At 39.0% G+C, this 20,665-nt stretch overlaps 1 protein-coding gene across 2 annotated transcripts in view; it reads left to right on the top strand.

Moving 5' to 3' along the window:
* The window catches only part of wnt7bb (wingless-type MMTV integration site family, member 7Bb), a 32,952-nt gene extending 16,131 nt beyond the window's left edge, over positions 1-16,821 (top strand). For both annotated transcript variants that reach the window (XM_004069498.5, XM_004069499.5), the window contains exons 3-4: positions 9,562-9,833; positions 15,486-16,821. In XM_004069498.5, coding sequence (XP_004069546.1) covers positions 9,562-9,833; positions 15,486-15,965 — 752 coding nt within the window. In that variant the 3' untranslated portion in view covers positions 15,966-16,821. The remainder of the gene's footprint in view (positions 1-9,561; positions 9,834-15,485) is intronic.
* Positions 16,822-20,665: the final 3,844 nt, after the last annotated feature.

The raw sequence follows: 20,665 nt of genomic DNA, 5'->3' as shown, positions 1-20,665 counted from the left end.
GTTACAGCGCGTCTGGATCTTCATCAAAAAAGCCTCATCCTCCACCTCAGGGTGGAGATGAGAGAAGGAAGAAGAAAAGAATCTTTTGAAACATTTTCTTCTGCCAGCACCCTTTATGCCTGGGAGGCAGCTTACCTAAATTCATTAAATACAACTCTGAAAACTCTTTAATTGTTGTAGCTTTCCTGCTCAAAGCCCTGCGTATTACACGAACCAAACAGCCGCTGACTGTGTCATGTTTCCAGTGATGGGAGCTGTCTGAGTGTGGATCCCGGTTCTGGTAAAACAATATTTTTTATTGTACAGGAACCCGGCTGTGCTAATTCCTCGAGCTGCAAACCTCACGTACCACAACTTTGTCTATAATTTGCTGGGAGCATATGTTCATAGCAACGGTACATAAAGAGGAACGGAAAACAGTAGTAGACAGAGAGCCTTAGTCAGTTCAGTGATTGGTACACAAAGCTAGGGGTTTTCCTCCAACTTTCTGCCCCTTCCTTGAGGCCCTGGAGACATAGCTCCTGCATCGCCCTAGCCCTAGTTAGAGCTTATTTTCAGCCGTTTTGGTGTCATAACTTCAGTGTGTCTATGTTCTGCGCCTTTTTTTAAATATTGTTCATATAGTTCATATTCACTGATGTTGTTAGCTGTTGAAGTGTTTAGATTCAAGGTGAAAGTGAACTAAAAATTAGGTAAAGAGGCATGATCCCACGTTCAAAAACACTCGAAAAATAACAATGTTTGCAGAAAAGAAATATGGTTACTATATGATAGCTGCAGGATGACTATTTAAAAATGGTTTGTAGTGCTGTAGATAAAAGTGTTACAAGTGTAAAGGCTCCTGACCACCACCAGGTGACACTTTTCCCTTTGTTCCTTGTGCCATCCACCAGTGACAGAATATCCTTCAAAATAGATTTGTGTCGCTGTACAATTCTTATGCAATCCAGGCCCCTTTGTCCTCAGGGGTGTGAAAAGATTTCGCCACTCCATCAACCAACAATTCCTACGCACGGCTGGACTTTGTTTTTTTCCATTAGAGACGCTTCTCTTTTTGTGCATGAGTGGATTTTGCCGTCCCCTCTGGGTTCCAGCAGAGTTCTCTTCTTCTCCGCAGTTGTCGCCTCCACTAAATCCTCTAGTCTTCCTCACCTTGGCTGTCATGAAGTCGCATCTGTGCTCTGGTTCTCCTAAAGCTGAATGTTTGCATGCTCCAGTGGTGCTTCTTAGGCCGCACACCTCTCTTTGTATTTGTGCAACCTGAATAGCCACATTTAGAATCAAGTTTCAAGGCCGGCAATGCGGACGATTGAGAAAGGAATTTGTTTCAGGTTGTAAGCAGCTTTTAAAGACCCACTCCAATAAAACATTGCTCTTTCTGTAATCAACATCTTCCTGAGGCATTTTTTGATGATGGAGGACATAACTTAAGCCAATTAAGCTCAAAATTGTATTTTTGAGTATTTCTTTAATCAAGCTGTTGTGAATGAGGAACAGAGGAGGTTCTACAACTCAGAGGTGAAGTTCTAATGAACTACTGCCGCTCTGTAGAAACTAAATCAGAAGACCACTGGGAACACTTTGAAAAAAACCAAAAGATGATCTGAGTGGGACTTTATGTGAATGTAAAATGATGTGGTTACAAGAGTTTCTGTACTTTTTAGAATTTAAGATTAATCATGTTTTACTGTGAAGAAAATATATTTTCTTTCTGGCATTTTTCTGCTCTTTGTTTCACAAATTAATAGGAACAAAACAACCCTAACCATAGGGCTTGTTTTTGGACAGAGCAGTGGCCTCCACAGCCAGTCGTTACTCAGAGTCTTGTCAGTATATCTTGTGTCTTTTCCTCTCCTGTCAGCAGCAAAGCCTGACCAAGGTCTGTGATCAGGGCAGAAACCAGTGCCTGTTGAGGTCAGTGGCTGTGTTACTACATCATCCAGCCTATACTACGCTTAGCACTGCCTGTATAGTATTGCTGGTTGTAAATCTCATGTGCTGTGTCACATGGATTTTGGCTAGCAGCAGGTTTGTTTCTGTCTAAATACAGATTCCCATTTTAGCGGAGAGCCGCTACTTCCAGAGATTTTTTTTTAATGTGTCCCAGTTCCGGCAGATGGTCCAAAGACGGGCATCATGGCAGCAGGCGCTGTCCAAAGTGATGCGGTCTGTTACAGTGAAGCCCAAAACACACCGAGTCAGTCGCCTTTATTGGTTTTCCGTTTTTGGCTCCTGACACAGCGGCATGACCGGATATGTTGTGGTAGTTTGAGACGTCCTGTACCTGTTCGACTGTAGCAAAGCTGATCGCGCTCTTGCCCTGGTTCTTGGCTTGCAGAGCAGACACTTGCCACTAAACTCCATTAGACATCTGGTTTAATATTTCCCCCCATTCTTCTCTCCTGGATGCTTCCAAATTCATTGAGGTTTTTCTGATCACTCCAATTTTCCACTGGCAGCTTGCAAGGCTATCCCAGTGTGGTTCCTCTTGGAGGCCTGTCAGAACTCTGGGCCCGCCCCCTCAGGGATTTTTGCTGCTCTTTTAGGGCTTTTTTTTCTCACCCATATCTCACCAAGAGCTCAGTAGGGCATTTCCTTCAAAAGGGCAAAGAAGGGAAAACATTTTGCACAACAAATTGGCAAATTGGCTTCAGAAATATATTCATGTATGGTATTTTACAGTATACATCACTCATCGTGTATTGACTAAGACTGTATGGGTTTGGAAAGGTTAAATAGTCCATATAAATGGATATATTGGTGCTTAAAAATCTGATTTCCAGTGTGTTCTTTGGTTCAGTGCACAAAGAAAAAACGGGGGTGCATTGCCTCGGCTCCATGGCCCGTGTAATTGGCTTTCATTATGGCCAGACAGAGTCTTGACAGTGCCAGACCCACCAGGGGGTAACAACCAGCATCACCATTTTTCCCCCTAAACAGCAGAACTCAATGGGCCCAGAAATGGGTTTGCATCTATGGCCCGGGGAACCACCCTTTCTCTGGAAACTGCCTTTATTCTGTTTTAACCATTACACTGATGCACTGTTTCTGTGCCTATGTGTTTTTACCAGTGAATGTAAGGGCGGAGGGCAGCGTGAGCATGTAATGTAATTTTATTATGTGACCAGTCAATGAGTGTTGCGTGTGTTCATTACATGTGGGCACCTACACTTGTCCTTGTGTGCGTGTGTGTGTGAGGTGGGGGCAGCAGGATGTTACCACAAACTGGACGGGCACAGCTTTGCTGCTAACCAAAGAAGCAAGCGGTTGTGAGTCAGGCAAACCTGTGGCCGTGATATTAGCTCCAGACTTCCAGGCCCAGGCGAGGAAATTAGCAGCGGTTTTGGGTGAAAATGTCTAACGAGAGTTCAGAAAATGCCCTGGGACAAGAATAAGAGGTGTTAAAAGTGCCTCTGAGGAGGAAATTAAACATTAGACATCTGCAAGCAGTAAAATTAGGTCAGTATATTTAGTTGTGTAAATGAAAGTGCTTTTTATATGTAATAAACTTGAGAGAGGGTTTTTGACCCTGAACAGAAGGAAGCAAGAAAAGAATCGTATATTACAACAAAGCGAAAAAAGAAAATACAAAAACTCAAAACAATATCATATTAAGTAGACAAAGGGACCATATTCTATTAATAAGTGTAACGATGTTGGTGGTTCATAAGTATTCATATTAATAAAGATTCAGGTTGAATCTAAATAATTTTCAGAAAAATACTACGATGTAGTGAACATGGTTAGAATTTTAAAAAGTTATCATATTTTCGGAGTATAAGCTATGTTTTTTTTGGATAGTTTGGCCGGTGGTGCAACTTTTACTCAGGTTTGACTGATATGTGATTTAAAAATAAAGAAATAGCAACAACCACTAGAGGGCACTATATTGTGTTTATTTGCTTCTGACAGCAGCGAAGAAGAAGCGCCGATTGGACTAGGGCTTGGCGAAATTGTTCCAGTGGAAGAAGACAGAGGATAAAGAATTCCACACATTTATTAGTTTAAAGTGATCCAAAGAGTTTAGCTGACTTGTTAGCATGTTCTTTCTGCTACTTTATCTGAACAATTGTTTATATGTTGCGTTAGTTTATACTAGACTCCTATGTTTTGTGAAGCTAAATAAGCGTCAAAGTGTTATGATAGTGAAGCATGGAGACATTAATTTTTGTTGAACAAGTTTCTCCCAAAAGTGCAACGTGTGTTTGATTTTTTTCTTCTTTAATATGCATTTTTTTTTTTTTTTGCTGCTGCAGAGAACAAAGAGCAACTCTTGAGTGACTTTATGGTCCAAAAAACACGATGTTTTTTATTCAAGTGCTTCTTTAGTTTGGATCTTCAAACTGTGAGTGATTTCTTTTTCTTTTATTTAACTCTGCCAATAAGTAATATTTCACATTTTAAATTAGATTTTGACTTTAAATAGTAAAGTTTTGCATTTTGATGCTTGATATCAATCTGCTTTGAACAAACCTGGTTCTCCTGCTCCCTGAGTGTGAAAGAGTGTGGTTCTTTTATGGCCTTGCCATAGACTGTTTTAAAAATGAAAAAATAAAAACTTTTTTGATGGCTCTGTGAGATCATAAAGCTAATTAGGACAGATTTTAGATTAACAAACCCCCTAAAATCTGTGGATTAACAACCACCTTGTTTTGGTTACTATTCTTGGTATAAACAATGGGAGACCGTTTGCCCAAACCTCTTGTAGGACAAATACTTTATTGATTCAGCAAACGCAGTACATAATCAACTGCTTTTCTTATCTTGTTTGTCAGATCTAAGCTCCTAACTTCCATTCCTACATCTGAAAACAACTTAGAATATGCAGTTCTTTAAGTGAGCACTAGGGGATGGTTGAAAAAAGGAGCCACTTATTGCCATTGATACACAATGAAAAACAAGTCCAACTTTACTTATGTTAAAAATGTAACGTATTTATATCTTGGCTACCAAAAGCCACATAGAAAATCAGGGTTCAATTCCCAGGGGCTGCACTGAGCTTCATCTAATTTGTTTCCTTGGCCAAGACCCTAAAGCTGCATTCACACCGAATGCTATCTATGTGGCAGAGGTGGCCAGTTTCAATGTTAAGTCAATGGTACAGACACAATCTGAGGCGGGCGTGACGTGAATGTCTGGAAGCAGCGCAATTTGAGCAACGCGGAGCAATTTTGGTGGTGCAGCCACAGTAAACATATCAGATTTTTGGCTAGGTCCCTTCGTCGCATCTACCAATCAGGGACTCAGCGTTGGAGACGAGGCGTTTTCAGTAAATCGATCAGAGGGTAGAATACACATCCAATGCGAGCGTTTTTGTCCTGAACTTCCCGCTGGGTCAACAAAATAGATAACAGACACCGCTCCATGTACCGGTCCGGCTAAAAACATTAGCTAGAGGCTCCTCCCACAAGCCACCGTGATGTCAAGCTCAAGAACACATTTTTGGACAGGCGGTGGGCAGAGAATTCGCCACGCTGTGAAAGAGAGGCAGCTGATGCGAATTTGTTGCGCGAATGCAACTTTAGCGCTACTGCCTAACTATGTAGTCACAAGGGAACCCATGTCTGGGTCTCCCTGTGCCTGTCCCCAGTCTAGGTAAAATAAAGGGGTTGAGTCAGAAAGGGCATCCGGCATAAAAATCTGTCCAACCACCTGTGTAAATGAGTGAAAGCTGACTCACTGGGGCAACCCCTGAGGGGATGCACAAACAAACAAACACATCTTGGTTTCCCTTTTTTTTTTTTTGCACATCAATTCTCATTTTACTTAGTAGTACCTAATGGTTGGCTTCATTTGTTTTGAGTTTTTTGGGGTAAATTTAGAGATTATCGATCCGTCCTGTAAATGCTTCAAAGCCTTCAAACAATTTCCACCTACTGCATAACCCCACCCCATTTAAATTTCTACCCCAACAGTTCAAGGACAGGTTGAATGTGTCTGTTATTTAAAACTCCATCCTGGCCTTCAGTGCTTCCTAATCTAATCCTAATCTAATTCCTACATCTCTTTGGTGCTTTATGAGTTTGTAAAGCTAAATGACTTTGCCTACACTTCTTTTTGGAATTGCTTGCATGTCAGTGTGTCACTCTCTAAAGCAGTTGTGAAATATCTCTACATAAGACTTTTTGCCCTTGAAATTGAATTGAATCTTGCTCTGATAGACTTTCTATGAAACCACTGAGGAAGAAGTTTCTGCTTGATGCTTTAGCTGCAACTAAAGGCAGGAGTTAAATGCCTGTCTGTCTGCAGACTCCAACTGCAGAAAGCAGAATGACAGTCTGCTACTGTAATCCGTAGTATTCCTTTAAAACCTTTAAAGAGCCACTCTGTTAAAAAGGTTGCTTTTAGTGTATTTCACATGTTCTTGTGGCATTATTCTGATGATGAAGGACATTTATTTAGGAAATTGATCTTAAAATAGCATTTCTTAGCAGTTAAAACAAAGGTGTATTTGTGATGTAAAAATCTGCTCCGAGCTACGTCCCAATGGTCCCACACAGAACTCAGAGGTGAAATTCTAAATAACTCCTGCAGAAACTATGTCCTAGAAAACAACACACGTTTTTATGTATTTATTTTGGCTACAAATCGCATAGTCATTACTGGGAACGCTTTTAAAAATGGATCTTTAAACGTAGGTGTTATTTCTATCTCTGATAGACATTACTATGAATATTTTGGCAACTTTCAACTTGACATTGTCAGTACCAATTTTTTTGCGGTATTTTCAGTCTTTCGGATTTTAGCAGAATTGATAGAGGAGGGTATATTCCTCTGAAGTTCTGTACCGTGCTGACAAAGTGGACATTCTACAGCGGATTTAACTTGCTAATAAAAGATAATTGGAGCTTATGTGCCCTGTGTGTGAGCACAGATTTTATTTATGGTGGAATCAGTTGCCAGTTTTTAACCATGCGTTTTGATATATGTGGCTCTTCACACTCCAAGAAGACCTTATGGGTTTTGAGAATAGGCTCATGTTTTTTTGACAAATTGATGTGTGGAGCTTTTAAGTTGTTCCTTTGAAAACCATTAAACAAATGATAAATTATTCTGGACTTTTTGGCTCGGTGGAGTGAAGAGGGAAAAAAATGTTTTACCTAGAGAGAATCAAATAATTGCAACTGAGCACATTACCCAACACACATCAAAAGACTGAAAACATTCCTCTCTTAAAGGCCCCTCGAAACACTCTGTGTGGTTAACCTTGCTTGTGATGCTCTTCCCCTTCCATATTATTGCCACTTGAAGGGAGAACAGGGTTGCAATAACCAACAAAAAAAAAATAGAAAGTCCAAAAAGGAGCATGGCCTGTTGTTATGAAAGTTAACAAAGGACAAAGTCTTGAGGCTCTGTTTTAAACCAAAACACTTTTGAAGAAAAAAATATAAGTAATAAACAAAAACGTTAAAAAGCCTGTCTACAAAATGTTGAAAACATGAATTCATTTTTGCAAGTTTTCCTTGATTTTTTGCTAATTTGTGTCACAAATGGCAATTTATTAGTTATGTGTTTGAATTACATTTCACTATTCAACTGACTGGCGAACCGTCCAGGGTGTACGACACTTTTCTCAAACGTAGTTGGGATGGGCTCCAGCATCCCCAAGACCTCAAAGGGATTAAGCAAGTTTGGAAAATGGATAAACTTTAGTATTTTAGCTAAATATAAAAAATGTTTTAACTGATTAACATATTTTTTGATAGTTTATTTAAATGAAAGAAAAATCTCAGAGGTATAAGACATTCTTGCGTCTACTTTTGCTTCTTCATTGAAATGATAATTCAGTTTACAATAAGGTCATGCCATTTGAAAAGTGCAATTTCATGCAAGTGAGTGCAATTTAATTTAATGCCTTTTAGATCTTCAGTTTTGGTAAAGAAAATGGCATTTTAACCCTCAATATTTTGACATCTGGACACCTATGGATGCAAATTTGCATTACTTAAGCTCCAAACCTACCTTAATTATTATCAGCTTTAAAGCAAAAGCATTTTTTTCATAGCAGGAAAAAAGTTCAGGCGTCAAGGGGTTACATGGCAACCGTAACAAAAGTAAAGCCGATTGCATTTTAGCAGAAACCACACGCACCAGCAAGAGCTGAAGGATGTCTCATGGTTCTAGTGCAGGGAGAGGGTGAAGCTGGTCATCTGCAATTTGAACATTGAGGTAGTTTAAAAAAAAGTAAAAACTACGGGTCTGATATTTTCTGTTGCCTCACTGCAGGCACTTAATAATTTTGTTTTTTTTTAGCCCAAAGCTAGAGTTAACCAATCAAAGGAGGGTCCTAACACATACAACTGGAACCCATCTTCATTAGAACACTAATGATTGAAATGCTAATAAAGATTAATAATAGAAAAAAAATAAGCATGAAAAATAAAAATGCATTAAACGGATTACTGATTAGTAGTCACATTTAAATGATAACACTAATCGACAATTTGACTATCACAAATATTTGAGTTAACTATCAATAAAGTTGATTCTTTGTGCTTATGTCCCTAAATTGAATTGAAAACTGCAAAATGCCTTTTCCCAAGCCGCACATCCACAGTGTGTCTTGATCATTGATTGAAAAAAAAAAGTGTTGCCATTGGAATTATGAGTCAAAAGACGGTCCTTTTGTGTTGCTGTCCATTATCTAGACCAGTTCAAACATGTTCAGGGTTGCAGAGGGGCTGCAGTCTATTCCAGCTGTCATCAGGTGTGATGAAAGGAGCACCCTGGAAAATTTGCAGCCCATCACAAGGCCACACACAGACACACATCTGCTTCCTCCAACAATCACATCTATGGTGAATTCATAGAAGCTCATACCATAGTAATAAAGCATTTTTTTGGCAGGTAAATGTCTTATTTTTGGCCTTATTCTAATCTATTTTCTAGAGATATATCATTAAGCTGAAGTGTTTGAGACAGCCTTTTTATTGTTTATAGATTTTGTTCCTGTACTGTGTTGCCTCATTTTAGTTTTATTGTTTTTATAAAACAAAAATATTCTGAATTTCTCAATTTAAAATAATCACTTTTAAGTTTTCCACAGTCAGTTCCACAAAAAAAGTAGAAAAAGTCAGTATGTCTTGCAGGAATCAACTGAAAAACTCTGCTGTCATGTCACTAACACTCCCTGTGGCCTCTAGTTCATGCCCCCACACACTGCTTCCTGTTTTGCCGGTGAGTGACATGAGTGACGCACAGACCTGCAGACCCCAGCTGTGTGCAGTGTGGGCAGCAGCTCAAGGTGCTCCTGCAGAAGAATTCAGCACTTTGGACAGCACCTATATCAGCTCTCCACACTTTGGAATTCAAGTCCTGCACTCTTGCAGGCTGGGCACAAGGACTTTGTGGTCGGCAATGTGACCACGTTTCCTACCAAGGTGCACGAAAAGAAGCTGTTTAGGATCAGGGTGGAAAAGTGTTGGCTTCTCAAGCAGATTTGGAAAATTCCCTGCATTTTATTTTCAGCTGGGTTGTGGTACAGAAACATTTTGCTCAGTACCTAAAGCTATTTTACTGCTAAACGTGCATTGAAAAAAAACAATCATTTTTCTTTTACAGGCAGTCGGGAAGCAGCATTTACCTACGCCATCACTGCAGCAGGGGTGGCCCACGCCATCACAGCTGCCTGCAGTCAGGGCAACCTGAGCCAGTGTGGCTGCGACCGCGAGAAGCAGGGCTACTACAATCAGGAAGAAGGCTGGAAGTGGGGGGGCTGCTCAGCTGACATCAAGTATGGCATTGAGTTCTCCCGCCGCTTTGTGGATGCCCGGGAGATTAAAAAGACCCCTCGCCGGCTGATGAACCTGCATAACAATGAGGCTGGCAGAAAGGTACAGAGTTCCTTACACTTTGTGCCATGTACACACATATTTGCTGCTCCACTTTTGGAGTAACGAGGGGAAGCGTAACACTTTAAGGTGGTTGCGTTGACTGTTACATGCCAAGGGCTGGACATTCAGGCTTATTGATCTGAACGGTGCTGCATCAGTGTTGTCGCAGGTCCCAATAGATTTTCTGGCTAAAGGGTTTTAAAGACCCACTCCAATGAAAATTGTATTTTTTGTGTTTTCAACATGTTCTTGTAGCATTTTTGCATGATGGAAGTGTGTTTCGGAGAATTTAGTCAAATCCAGATGGATCAGGAGCAAATGAAAACCTCCCATTTGAAAAAACTACTAGTTGTGACGCAGCAACTGAAATGGGGGGGCCAAAGCCTCCCTGCTCCACTCCATTCTGATAACTTGCTGACAAATAGATCCAGATCTTTGTTTTGATGCATCAACGGACTGGAAATAGAACTCCTGCAAAGCTTGCAGTGCAGAGAGAAAAACGTCAGATGTAGACTTGATGGAGGGGATGTAAACATTCGAATTGATGATGAACGTTCTATTTTTTATCTCAGCACAACGGAGACGCACAGCTGATGGATGGATGGATGGATGATCATGCTTTAGATGTTTTTCCATTTTTCCGGTTCCAGGTCACTTCATTTTTGTTATTGGATAATTTTGACACTTATGGATTTGCTAAATGATCTGCACTTGGACTGGTGAAATATAAACATCTCTAAACAAAAGTTAAGAACCGAATTATAGTAACTATGTAAAACAAAGTTGCAACATAATAGGGATGGGATTATGAGTTTGCTTATTCCCAATTCCCTAATTGCTTGAAATAAAACAAATTAGCCAATTTCAAAGTGATCTTTGTCAATATTTGTAATTGATTAGACCCTGATGGTTTACTGACAGACGTCAGCAGTGCTGTATGTGAGCCACTCTCTCTCAGTTCTTTGTATAATGATGTTTGCTTCTGCAAGTGTCAAAGACTTTAAAGAGGTTTATTCATTCACTGGTCATGCAAAAACTGTAAAAGATGGAGATGCATATTCATATTCCCAAATCAAAAATTAATCAGTGAAAACAGCAGCAGGGATAATGTGCGAAAGTGGAAAAGTGGAGTTTTGCTGAAGGTTGCCAAAGAGGAAGAACGGTCGTTCCTTCTTTCCAGTTACTTTCGTGGATTTATGAAGTGTGAAGACAGGAACAGGATATTTTTGCAGTTGTCTGCACAATACCAAAACATGTCACTGCCATTTGACTGCATCTATTCAGGGCGTGAAAGCAGGCTGACAATGCTGGTGTTGACACAGCAGACTGATGGGGTCTGTGCTGTGTGCCAGGCAACTGGCATGCCGGACTGTCAACGTTGGCACTGTTGCTGTACTCACCAAAATCGCTGGAAACGGAAAACAGCTGGAAAATCTTGTAATTTTCTTTACATATATTTTGAGTCTATACTGATCCACAGTTGTGCTTTACAGCAGCATATCTTCATCTTTTGATGCTCCATGGATGCTTCAAGCTGGATGAAAAATCCACACTTGCCAGCATTTCTGGAAATCTGAGACTAACTTTGTAACAATCTTGTTCTGCAGAACCTTTTCTTGCGTAAGTGTGTCTGCTGTGCTCTTTAAAAGAAATATCTTGGAGGCTGAAGAAGTGTCTTTTGATCTGTAAAAAGGTGGCTGAGTTGTTTCAGACATTCTTACCAGGAAGCTGACTTTAAAAAAAAATTAAGGACCCATTTAAATAAAAACGGTGTTTTAACACGCTGTTGTGGCGTTTTTCCCATGATGGACGACAAATCTAAAAAAAGTTACGATTAAAACTGCATTTTTCTAGTATTACTTCAAATTGTAATGAATCTGGAGCAGAAGAAAAATTGCTGTTTGAAAAAGCTTGTAGTAGTTACGTACAAACTACAATTGGCAGGCTGCAAGCTCACTGCTTCTTTCCATTCGGATGCATCCACTTGCAGTCAAATAGATCCATGTATGTTGTCGCTTTCCTCATCAGAGTTGGTATCTGGTTCAAAACTGTACGGCTGATTAGCTCTGATACTGCTCGCCATATTTGTTACACCGGTTATGTGTTGGAGTTATGAGGGGCTGTGATCCTATAAAGCGATCATGGGAAGTGAAGACAGGCTTACTCCGCTGCTTCTTGAATCAGAGAGTGTTCTGAACTGGCCACAAGTCTAAGTAAAAACCTGATGTCTGTGTAGGTGTTTCACAGAAGTGTCATTTAGTGCACAAATGTTGTAATGTATTTCTACATTTACTTTATCCCAAACATAGCACAACTTTATGGTCATGTGTAACTGTGAACAAAATTTTCCCTAAAGGTGCAAACCTGTTTATAGCCAAGGTTTTTGTGTGTTTACTAAATATTCCCCACCTGTCTGTTTTTCTGTGCTTGAAAGACAGAGCCCTCAAACTCTGTGCTGGCTGTATTGATTAAGCTTACAATTCAAAGTATCAGACTCCATTGGAACAGACTTGACACTTAGATAGATGAGCTTTTTGCGCCAGTGTTAAACTCTTGCTAATGCATGGTTATATATGATTACAATGAGATAGCCCTAAAACAGTATAATATGGTCTCTCCAATGGTTGGTGATGTTTTTAAAAAAAGACTACAGATGGAAACCAGGTCACGTTGGACCAATCAGTGAAGGATTGGAGGCTTTGATGAACCCAGTTTAAGTAAATGTTTCCATGGATCTGTCAGGCTCTTTATACCAGGCATTCCTAGTGGTTTTTGCACTGTGCATTTTTGGAAATCCTCACTCTGAATCAACATCCGCGGCAAAACAGACAGCTGACCCCAGCTTTTATGAAGTCAGGGAACTCATGTTTTTTCAATCAAGTGTCCTTAAAATGGGAAACTGTGACCACATGGGTGCACAGACATGACCGACAGAGATACTGAACATCACTTGTGTACGTTTCTAAGTGTCGGATAGAAATGAGGACTTGTGGCTCTGGAAAGGCCTGCTGCCAGGAAAAAGCTACACAACCAACCAACATCTCATACAGCAAGGGCATATGCTTCACTCAGGCAAGTCCGGCAAGCTTTTTAATAAGCTTAAAGGACTTGTGTCAGAACTGTTAGGGACCTGACCCACTTGAGGTTGAGACCCTGCCTTCTTGTTCTCCTTTCAGACATTTAAACATTTTTGACAGAATGTTATGTCAATTTTCCCTTAATTTCTTGAACCCCAACATTTATGATGGACTTTAATTTTAGATCTGCTATAATTTTACTGCTTTGTGTCTTACATAGCTAATGACCTCGATGAAACATGACACAGACGTGGTACAGACCAAAAGTTTGGACACACCTTTCCATTTATTTGAATGAGAAGGTGACTTTTGGTCTGTACTGTACATCTCCCAGAAAGCTGCCGAATTTTGTACACTCCTGATCAAAATCTAAAGACCGGTTAAGAAAATGCAAGAATTTGCATTTATCACAGCTGGACCTTAACAAAGCTCTAAATTGAATTTCAAAATGCAAAAAAAAAAAAGAAAAAGAAAAAAGAAAAGAAAGTGGAGCAAGAGAACAAGTATTTTTAACTCTCAATTTTTTTGAAAATAACAATTGAGATGAAAAGGACTGTTCATCAGCTGATTAAAACTTTAGAACCACAGCCTTTAAAACCATGAATTTGCATTCAGTGGAACTTTCTAAAAAGAACTCGTTCTGTCAAGTTCTATTGATGTCCGAAAAGCTCACTTTCTTTGAGCGTTGTATATTGTTTAGCTGCATAAGGAAAGCCTCTCACAACATGCTATTGCTGCAGAGATTGGAAGCAGTAAAATGGTAGTTTTGATTTTTTTAAAGATCCTGAAGGTTACTGAACAAAAAAGTCAAATGGCAGACCCCTCCCCCCACCCAAAAAAAAAAAAAAAGTCACAGGAAATCAGCTAAGACCATCACTGTTGCTGACTGTTGTGCATTAATGATCAGAAAGGATTAGAGAAGGGCTTCAAGAACAAAGAGCGTCTTCAAAGAATATGTCTCTATCAATGCCACAATGTTGGACTTTACAAGCGAACAGCAAACAGACATTAGAAAGTGGAAGAAAGTTCTCTTCTGATGAGAAAAAATGTAGCCTTGACAGTCCTGATGGTTTCAAACATTACTAGCATGACAAAGAGATCCTACCTGAAATGTTTTCTACTTGGCACAGTGGAGGAGGAGCCATCAGGATCTGGGCTGCTTATTCCTTTAACCCTTGTGCTATCCTTGGCACTTTAACATTGGGATCTGGGTCATCTAGACCCACTAGACAGTGCTCTGAACCTTTTTTCTTCAATGATTGTGATCTTCAATGGTGTCCATGGATTACATGGGTGGGGTCATAGGATAGCACGAGAGTTAATAGAACAAAGGAACTTCAGGTTTTGAGAGGGCGTCAAACCGCACCTGGGTATGTGGAGGTTTTGCAGGGGGTATCCTTTTTGACTGAGGGCCGTCGTCTGTGGGGATGACTGGGGTTTTCAAAAGGACAATGCCCCCGCCTGACAAAGGACTTTTTTTCATCAGAATAGCATCCCTGTATTGGACCATCCTGCATGTTCTCCTTATTTAATTCCAAATGAGAAACATTTGGAGATGGGTGCCCTTCATGGAGCCATCTTCACCATTTGGCACAACCTTCTCAAAAGCATTTTAGAAACCCTCGCTTAAAGCATGCCAAGATGAGTTTTTGAGGTGATCAACAGAACGGTGGAGCTACTTGTCTTTTGCTTGAACACGTTCATTTTCAATTTTGACGATGCAACAAGGTTTTTATGTGTGCCATGGTCCTACATTTTTGATCAGCTGATGAAAAGCCCATTACAGTTTGTCTGATCAAAACCTTTGCCCTGTTTTTATTTTTAAATTTTGAAGTTGTACTTCAGATTTTCAAAACTAGCCATGCAAAATGCAAATTCATGCAATTTCTTAACTGGTTTTAAGATTTTGATCAGGAATGTAAATATTTATTTTAATGTATTTGGGAATGTTTTATAATGTGCCCTTTTTATTATTTACATTGCTTAAGGTTTTACTGAAGCTTTGTCCATTTATGAAAGATGCACATTAAAAAGCTCATGCAGCACATTAACTGACATAATAATCCAAGTTGACTCAATCCAAGATGACTTATGGCAGCATGAGAGTTGTGTTTATTTTTCTCTCCCTGTGATGTGGTTTTGGGAAAATGGAGAAAATTACAGGATAAGGTATTACCAGTAAATATAATTTCCCCTCCTTCAGAACGAGCTGCAACATGCCGGCCTGAAAAATTCAGATCTGTTTATTTCACAGAGCCACGCTGTCTTGATCAGCACCTGCGGCAACATTCAACCCCAAAATCAAAAAATGAAATAAAGCATTAGTGGTAATACACATTTTCGCAATTAGAACACAGCTTTTTTGATTTTATATACTGGCTTTCTCTTAAAAAAGTTGAAGTACTCTTATTGCCTCATCATCAATGCAAATTGTCAAAGATAATGGTTTTGATTTTGATTTTAAATGTGTTTTTCCAGTTTGATTTGTTATGTTTTGTTCATATCTGACTCAAAATTTATTTGGCTCCTGATTCCAGCCAAATTAGGTACATGTGTGTTTTTTTGTCCTCTGCAGGTTTTAGAAGAAAGGATGAAACTGGAATGCAAATGTCACGGTGTTTCCGGCTCCTGCACCACTAAGACATGCTGGACTACACTTCCAAAGTTCCGGGAGATTGGCTACATACTCAAGGAAAAGTACAACGAAGCTGTTCACGTGGAGGTGGTCCGGGCTAGCCGGCTGCGCCAGCCCACCCACCTCAAGGTAAAGCAGACTCAGGGTTATCGGAAGCCCATGGAAACAGACCTTGTTTACATTGAGAGGTCACCCAACTACTGCGAGGAGGATGCAGCCACGGGGAGCGTGGGCACCCAGGGACGCCTGTGCAACCGCACCTCACCACATACAGACGGCTGTGACCTCATGTGCTGTGGTCGGGGCTACAACACGCACCAGTACACCAAAGTGTGGCAGTGCAACTGTAAGTTCCAGTGGTGCTGCTTCGTCAAATGCAACACTTGCAGTGAGAGGACGGAGGTGTTTACCTGCAAATAAGGACTTGAGGAACTCCCGCATGGAATGAGGAAGACCCGACAGAGTGAGATATCCGTGTGGAGGAAACTAAACGAATGGATTTTACACTCGTCATGGCATCGATTTGCACAGCAGAATTATTGACTTTTGAAAAATAATATACGTAGGTAATAGCCCAGAACTTTACTGTCACATAGAGATTATGCTCATGTACTGATTGGGACTACCTAAGACGAATGAGGTCCTCTGTGGACAACTGTGCATTGCATTGTGGGATTTCTGCTTGCTCAGCTCATCGCTGACTTGCATGGAGCTCAGAGGAGCACAGGAGATTGACAGCAGCTGTTGTGAGGTAACCAACAGAGATGTGTCAACTATGATTACAAAGAGAAAAAAATGTATGAAATTAACCATATTTTCACTAAAGGGGGGGATGACATGGACTCTAAATCCACTTTGTTAGAGGTCTGTAGAAACTGGGAACCCTTTGTAAGTACAGCGCATGGTGTCGCGCCAAATTATGAGTGGAGAACTCTGTGCAGCCCTCTGCTGCCAACTGGAAAATGGTGGAGTTTGTTAGTTTTCCAGTAACACTGGAACTGTCTGTTCTGAACACTGAAAATAAATTGTCTATTTATGTTATAGTATCTTAAACAAAGCACTAACGGGTAGAGATGTCTTTTTTTGTACTAAATGTAAAGAAAAATATTTTTTTGAAATTCTGACTGAAGCTTTGTGTCTATTCGAAAGTGACCCTACATTCCTTAAAACACTTTTTATTTTTCTATTTAAAAGAAAATGACAAAAGGTTTCATTGCCACTGATATGTTTACAACAAAAGATATTATAATTGTGTAATACACATTTAAACACTTTAGTTGATTTTAGCGGTCTGTGTTTCTTTTTTTAGAGCAGCTTTTTCCGTTAGGATGGCTCTAGAACAAATGATCTATATATATATTTTATTATATAATATATCATATTAGTTATTGTGCAGAAAATTTACATTCAATTGGAAAAGTCCTTTCTGTAGTTTCTCTAGTATAACTTCGGGACTTACTAAACTTACAATTGATAAAGTTTATTTAATTGATTGCTGCAAGATCTTGTAAGGGATGGAAAAATAAAAAATTGCATTTAGAGTTAGCCTTTTTAGCCTAAATAAGGTCTGATCATTTACATTTTAAAAATTGTAATAGTTTAAACTACAGTACAAATTATTAGGATTACAATAAAAAATAAAATAAATTAATACATTTATGAGAATAAAGTTGTAAAATTATGTAAATAAAGTTGTAATTTTACAAGAATGAAGTAAATTTCTGAGAAAAAAGTCGCAATTCTACAAGGCAAAAGTCCTAAATTTATGAGAAAAAGGTCAATTTTCTGAGAATTGAGTAATCAATTTGAGAAAAAAAGTTGTAATTTTATGAGAATATAGTCCTAAATTTACGAGAAATTTGTTTATAATTTTACAAGAAATATTCCCTTAAAATGATTTTAAAAAAAGTTCATAGTTTTACCAGGAAAAAGCTGTGGTCTTTTGAAAATGTTGGTTGTGTAAACCTTCATTCACATTAGGTGCTGACTAAATCCATCAATGCATCCATTTATGGTGATGCCACAAGGCTTTGGTAGATCATAGGCATCTGTGTGCTATAATGCATTTGGACCTCAGCAACTATACTGTTGACAGACGTACACAGCTCACCTGCTGGAAATCCACTGCTTGTGGGTCAAGATAAATTTTTCTGCAGAGGCCCCAATGGAAATTATAACTTTATAATTGTACAAATATTACAACTTTATTCTCATAATCTTGCAACTTTATTTTCCTAAATTTATTTATTTTATGGTGGTCCTGATGGATTGTAGCAGAGCATTGCTTCTGACAACAAAAAGATAAAGTCTCCATCTTTGTTTCCTTAGCAGCTATCAGGTGAAGGTGTTGTATGGGGCTCCACATCCATCTCTTTCTCATCTTGTTTTCAGTCTCTTTAAAAAAATCTGTGCATGCGTTTGAATATTTTAAAACTGTCAAAAACCTTTGCAAATTTTTGGACTGTGGGAGACAATAAATGTTAAATAAAGAGATCCCATTTGATATTTGCACAGGGAACCACTGTGATGCTCAATTCGACGCTGTCATAAAAGTTTCTGCTAGAAATCTAACAGCTTCTGGTAAATTATTGAGCTATGGACCATTTTTAAATTTGCACAGCTATTTTTCTGCTAATTTTAGAAGTTAACTAGTAAAATATTTCTGAAACTTGATGGAAGGAAAAAACAAAAGTGTTAATAACCGGAATCTAGTGAGAGAACAAATACAAAGAAAGTCACTTTGCACAAAATTTGAAACAAATCAGTTATTTTAAGATTATAAATTCTTGTTTTTACAACCTGTAAAGAGATCTACCATGAGTAAAACTATGTGCTCATTCTTGAACTTTTACAGGGTTTATAGGGGGTTTCCAACATCTTTCCCTAGATGTGATAAAAAAAAAAAATTGAAAAGGAAAAAGGTGTGGTTTTCAGTCACAGCTCCAACACCGTTGACTGTATACGAGAACTGGATTGAGAGACCCCTCCCCCTTTTTTTTTTCTAAACAGGAGGTACCTTGGTGGTTCCACGAAGCCAAAATCCCAAAGATTTCCATAGACTTCTATTGAGAAATGAACAGCTTACTCTGTTAGATTGTTATTATTATTTGTCAGAATAACAATTCTTGTTCTGCTACCTTTATTTAACATGTTCTTGCTAATTCTATTTTTTCGTTCAGGATATTTTTTCTTTATTGCAAGTTGTTCAAATTATAAACTGACCAATCAGATGCCTAAATAAAAAGTTTGTGTTCCCACGTCCAATATTCCACACGTTTGACATTGTCCAGCTTTCAAGTGGAAGGGGTGTGGCCTTCTTACAAGCTCACTCCTTATTAGCGCGAGTGGTTGCCATAGAAATGATGACTCAGACTCCGACCAATCACTGCTTACTGAGGGTTTCTGGGTCCAACATGGCAACGTCCGAACTGTAAAAAAATGATGATTGAATTGACTTAATTTTGTTGTAGCTGGAAGTAAGTCATTTTCTATGAGTGACATGCCAACTCATTCCAGTTCTCTTGTACAATCTTGTACAATAAATGGTGCTGACCTGTTAGAAAAATTACTTAATACTCAGTGCTGACAGCTCTGGACAGGGCCGTGCAACGCAGCCCTGTTGTTTTATCGCAAATTTTGTTTTATCTCTTTTTTTAAAAAAATCAGGTTTAGTCAGGGTTAGTCACCAAACGGGTGTCTATATTGTTTACTTTGAGTTCATAAAGCAACAAATGGCGTCTCATCCTACTATTAAATTCATTAGTATCATTAAAAAATAATTACAGACACTCAGTTTTTGGATTTAATGAATTTTTGTCATAATTTAAAAATACCAATTACAGCTGAAGGATCAAATTCTGCACATTTATCCAATTGAAAAACTTATTGGTATAACAGTTATATAACCTTAGTCTGATACTTATTTCAACATCTTTAAATACATCTGCGGGCATATCTTTTCAGGACAGACTTTATAAGGTCCCTTGACAGGGATGCAGATTTATTTCATAATGTTAAAAAACATCAACAAGCCTTTGGTTTCTGTGGTTATTTATATTATGAAACGTACTCTAGAGTTTATCGTTAAATCCTGAGTAAAGATTCCACATTCTTCGTTTTATTGCAGAACGCCTGCTGGTTCCTGCTCCGTGTTTTGTTCCAACAAGCATCCTAAGCTATTATTTGCATAATTGAGCAAAAACACGCACTCAACTGGCAAATGCGTTGAGGGGCATACATCATTAAAAAAATCAAAAAGTAAAAAAATCAAGCAGTGCATTTAAGTGATTTTGCTCAGCACATTGGTACTGCGCTGTGGTCCTTTTGTCCTGATTGTGGAATGTTTGGAACAGTTGTCAATTATCTCTCTGTGGATGGAGAGGGTCTTCTTTTCTTTTTTTCTTGGAAAGGGTATTCTGGGTGATGTGCAGAGGGAGATATGTGATCAGAATCACAAAGAGAAGTAAAAAATAAAATAATGGGGAATAACAGAAAAGTAAAAAAAAAACAGTCCTGGAGAATAATTCCAATTTGCAATGGGAAATGTTTTTATTAGAGATTATAAAAGAATGAGCTGTTGCATGAATATTCATAACTTTCAAACTGTTCTTCAGGCATGTCAGGCTTATCATACTGGACATTTTGCTTGCAGGATGAATGAATGGCAAGCAAGGCTCAACACTTGAGCCTTGCTTGCTTTTGGAGCTTTTTAGAGTCTTAAGTGAAAAGAGGACTTCATGCAAATGACCCAATGTGAATAGTAAGTGGCTTGGTGTGCCTCTTGTTTTTGGGCACACAAACAAGAGTGTGGTTCTCCTGTGAGGGTGTTTTATAGATGGATGGAATGGCCTGATGAAAAGAGATGCATGTGCAGCCGGAAGCTGCAACTGAAAAGAGTGGTTATTTAAGAAAAGAGCTAATTGAGAGTAGTTCGGAGAAAGAACGAGCCCGCTGTGTGAGTAGACACAGCTGTCAGAGCCTTTGGGGATGGTGTGCAATCCTTAGTAAAGATATTAAATTCTCAAATAGAAGAATAGCTAAGTTGTAGCTAATTTTGATCATGCTTGATTTCCTTTGGCTGCCAAAAAAGATGGGACGCCGGAAATTGACGCCTGTCCAAA

This window comes from Oryzias latipes, chromosome 6, assembly GCF_053564925.1.
Source record: "Oryzias latipes strain Hd-rR chromosome 6, Olatipes_Hd-rR_3.1".
NCBI lineage: Eukaryota > Metazoa > Chordata > Actinopteri > Beloniformes > Adrianichthyidae > Oryzias > Oryzias latipes.
This window is presented reverse-complemented; position numbering and strand designations above follow the sequence as displayed.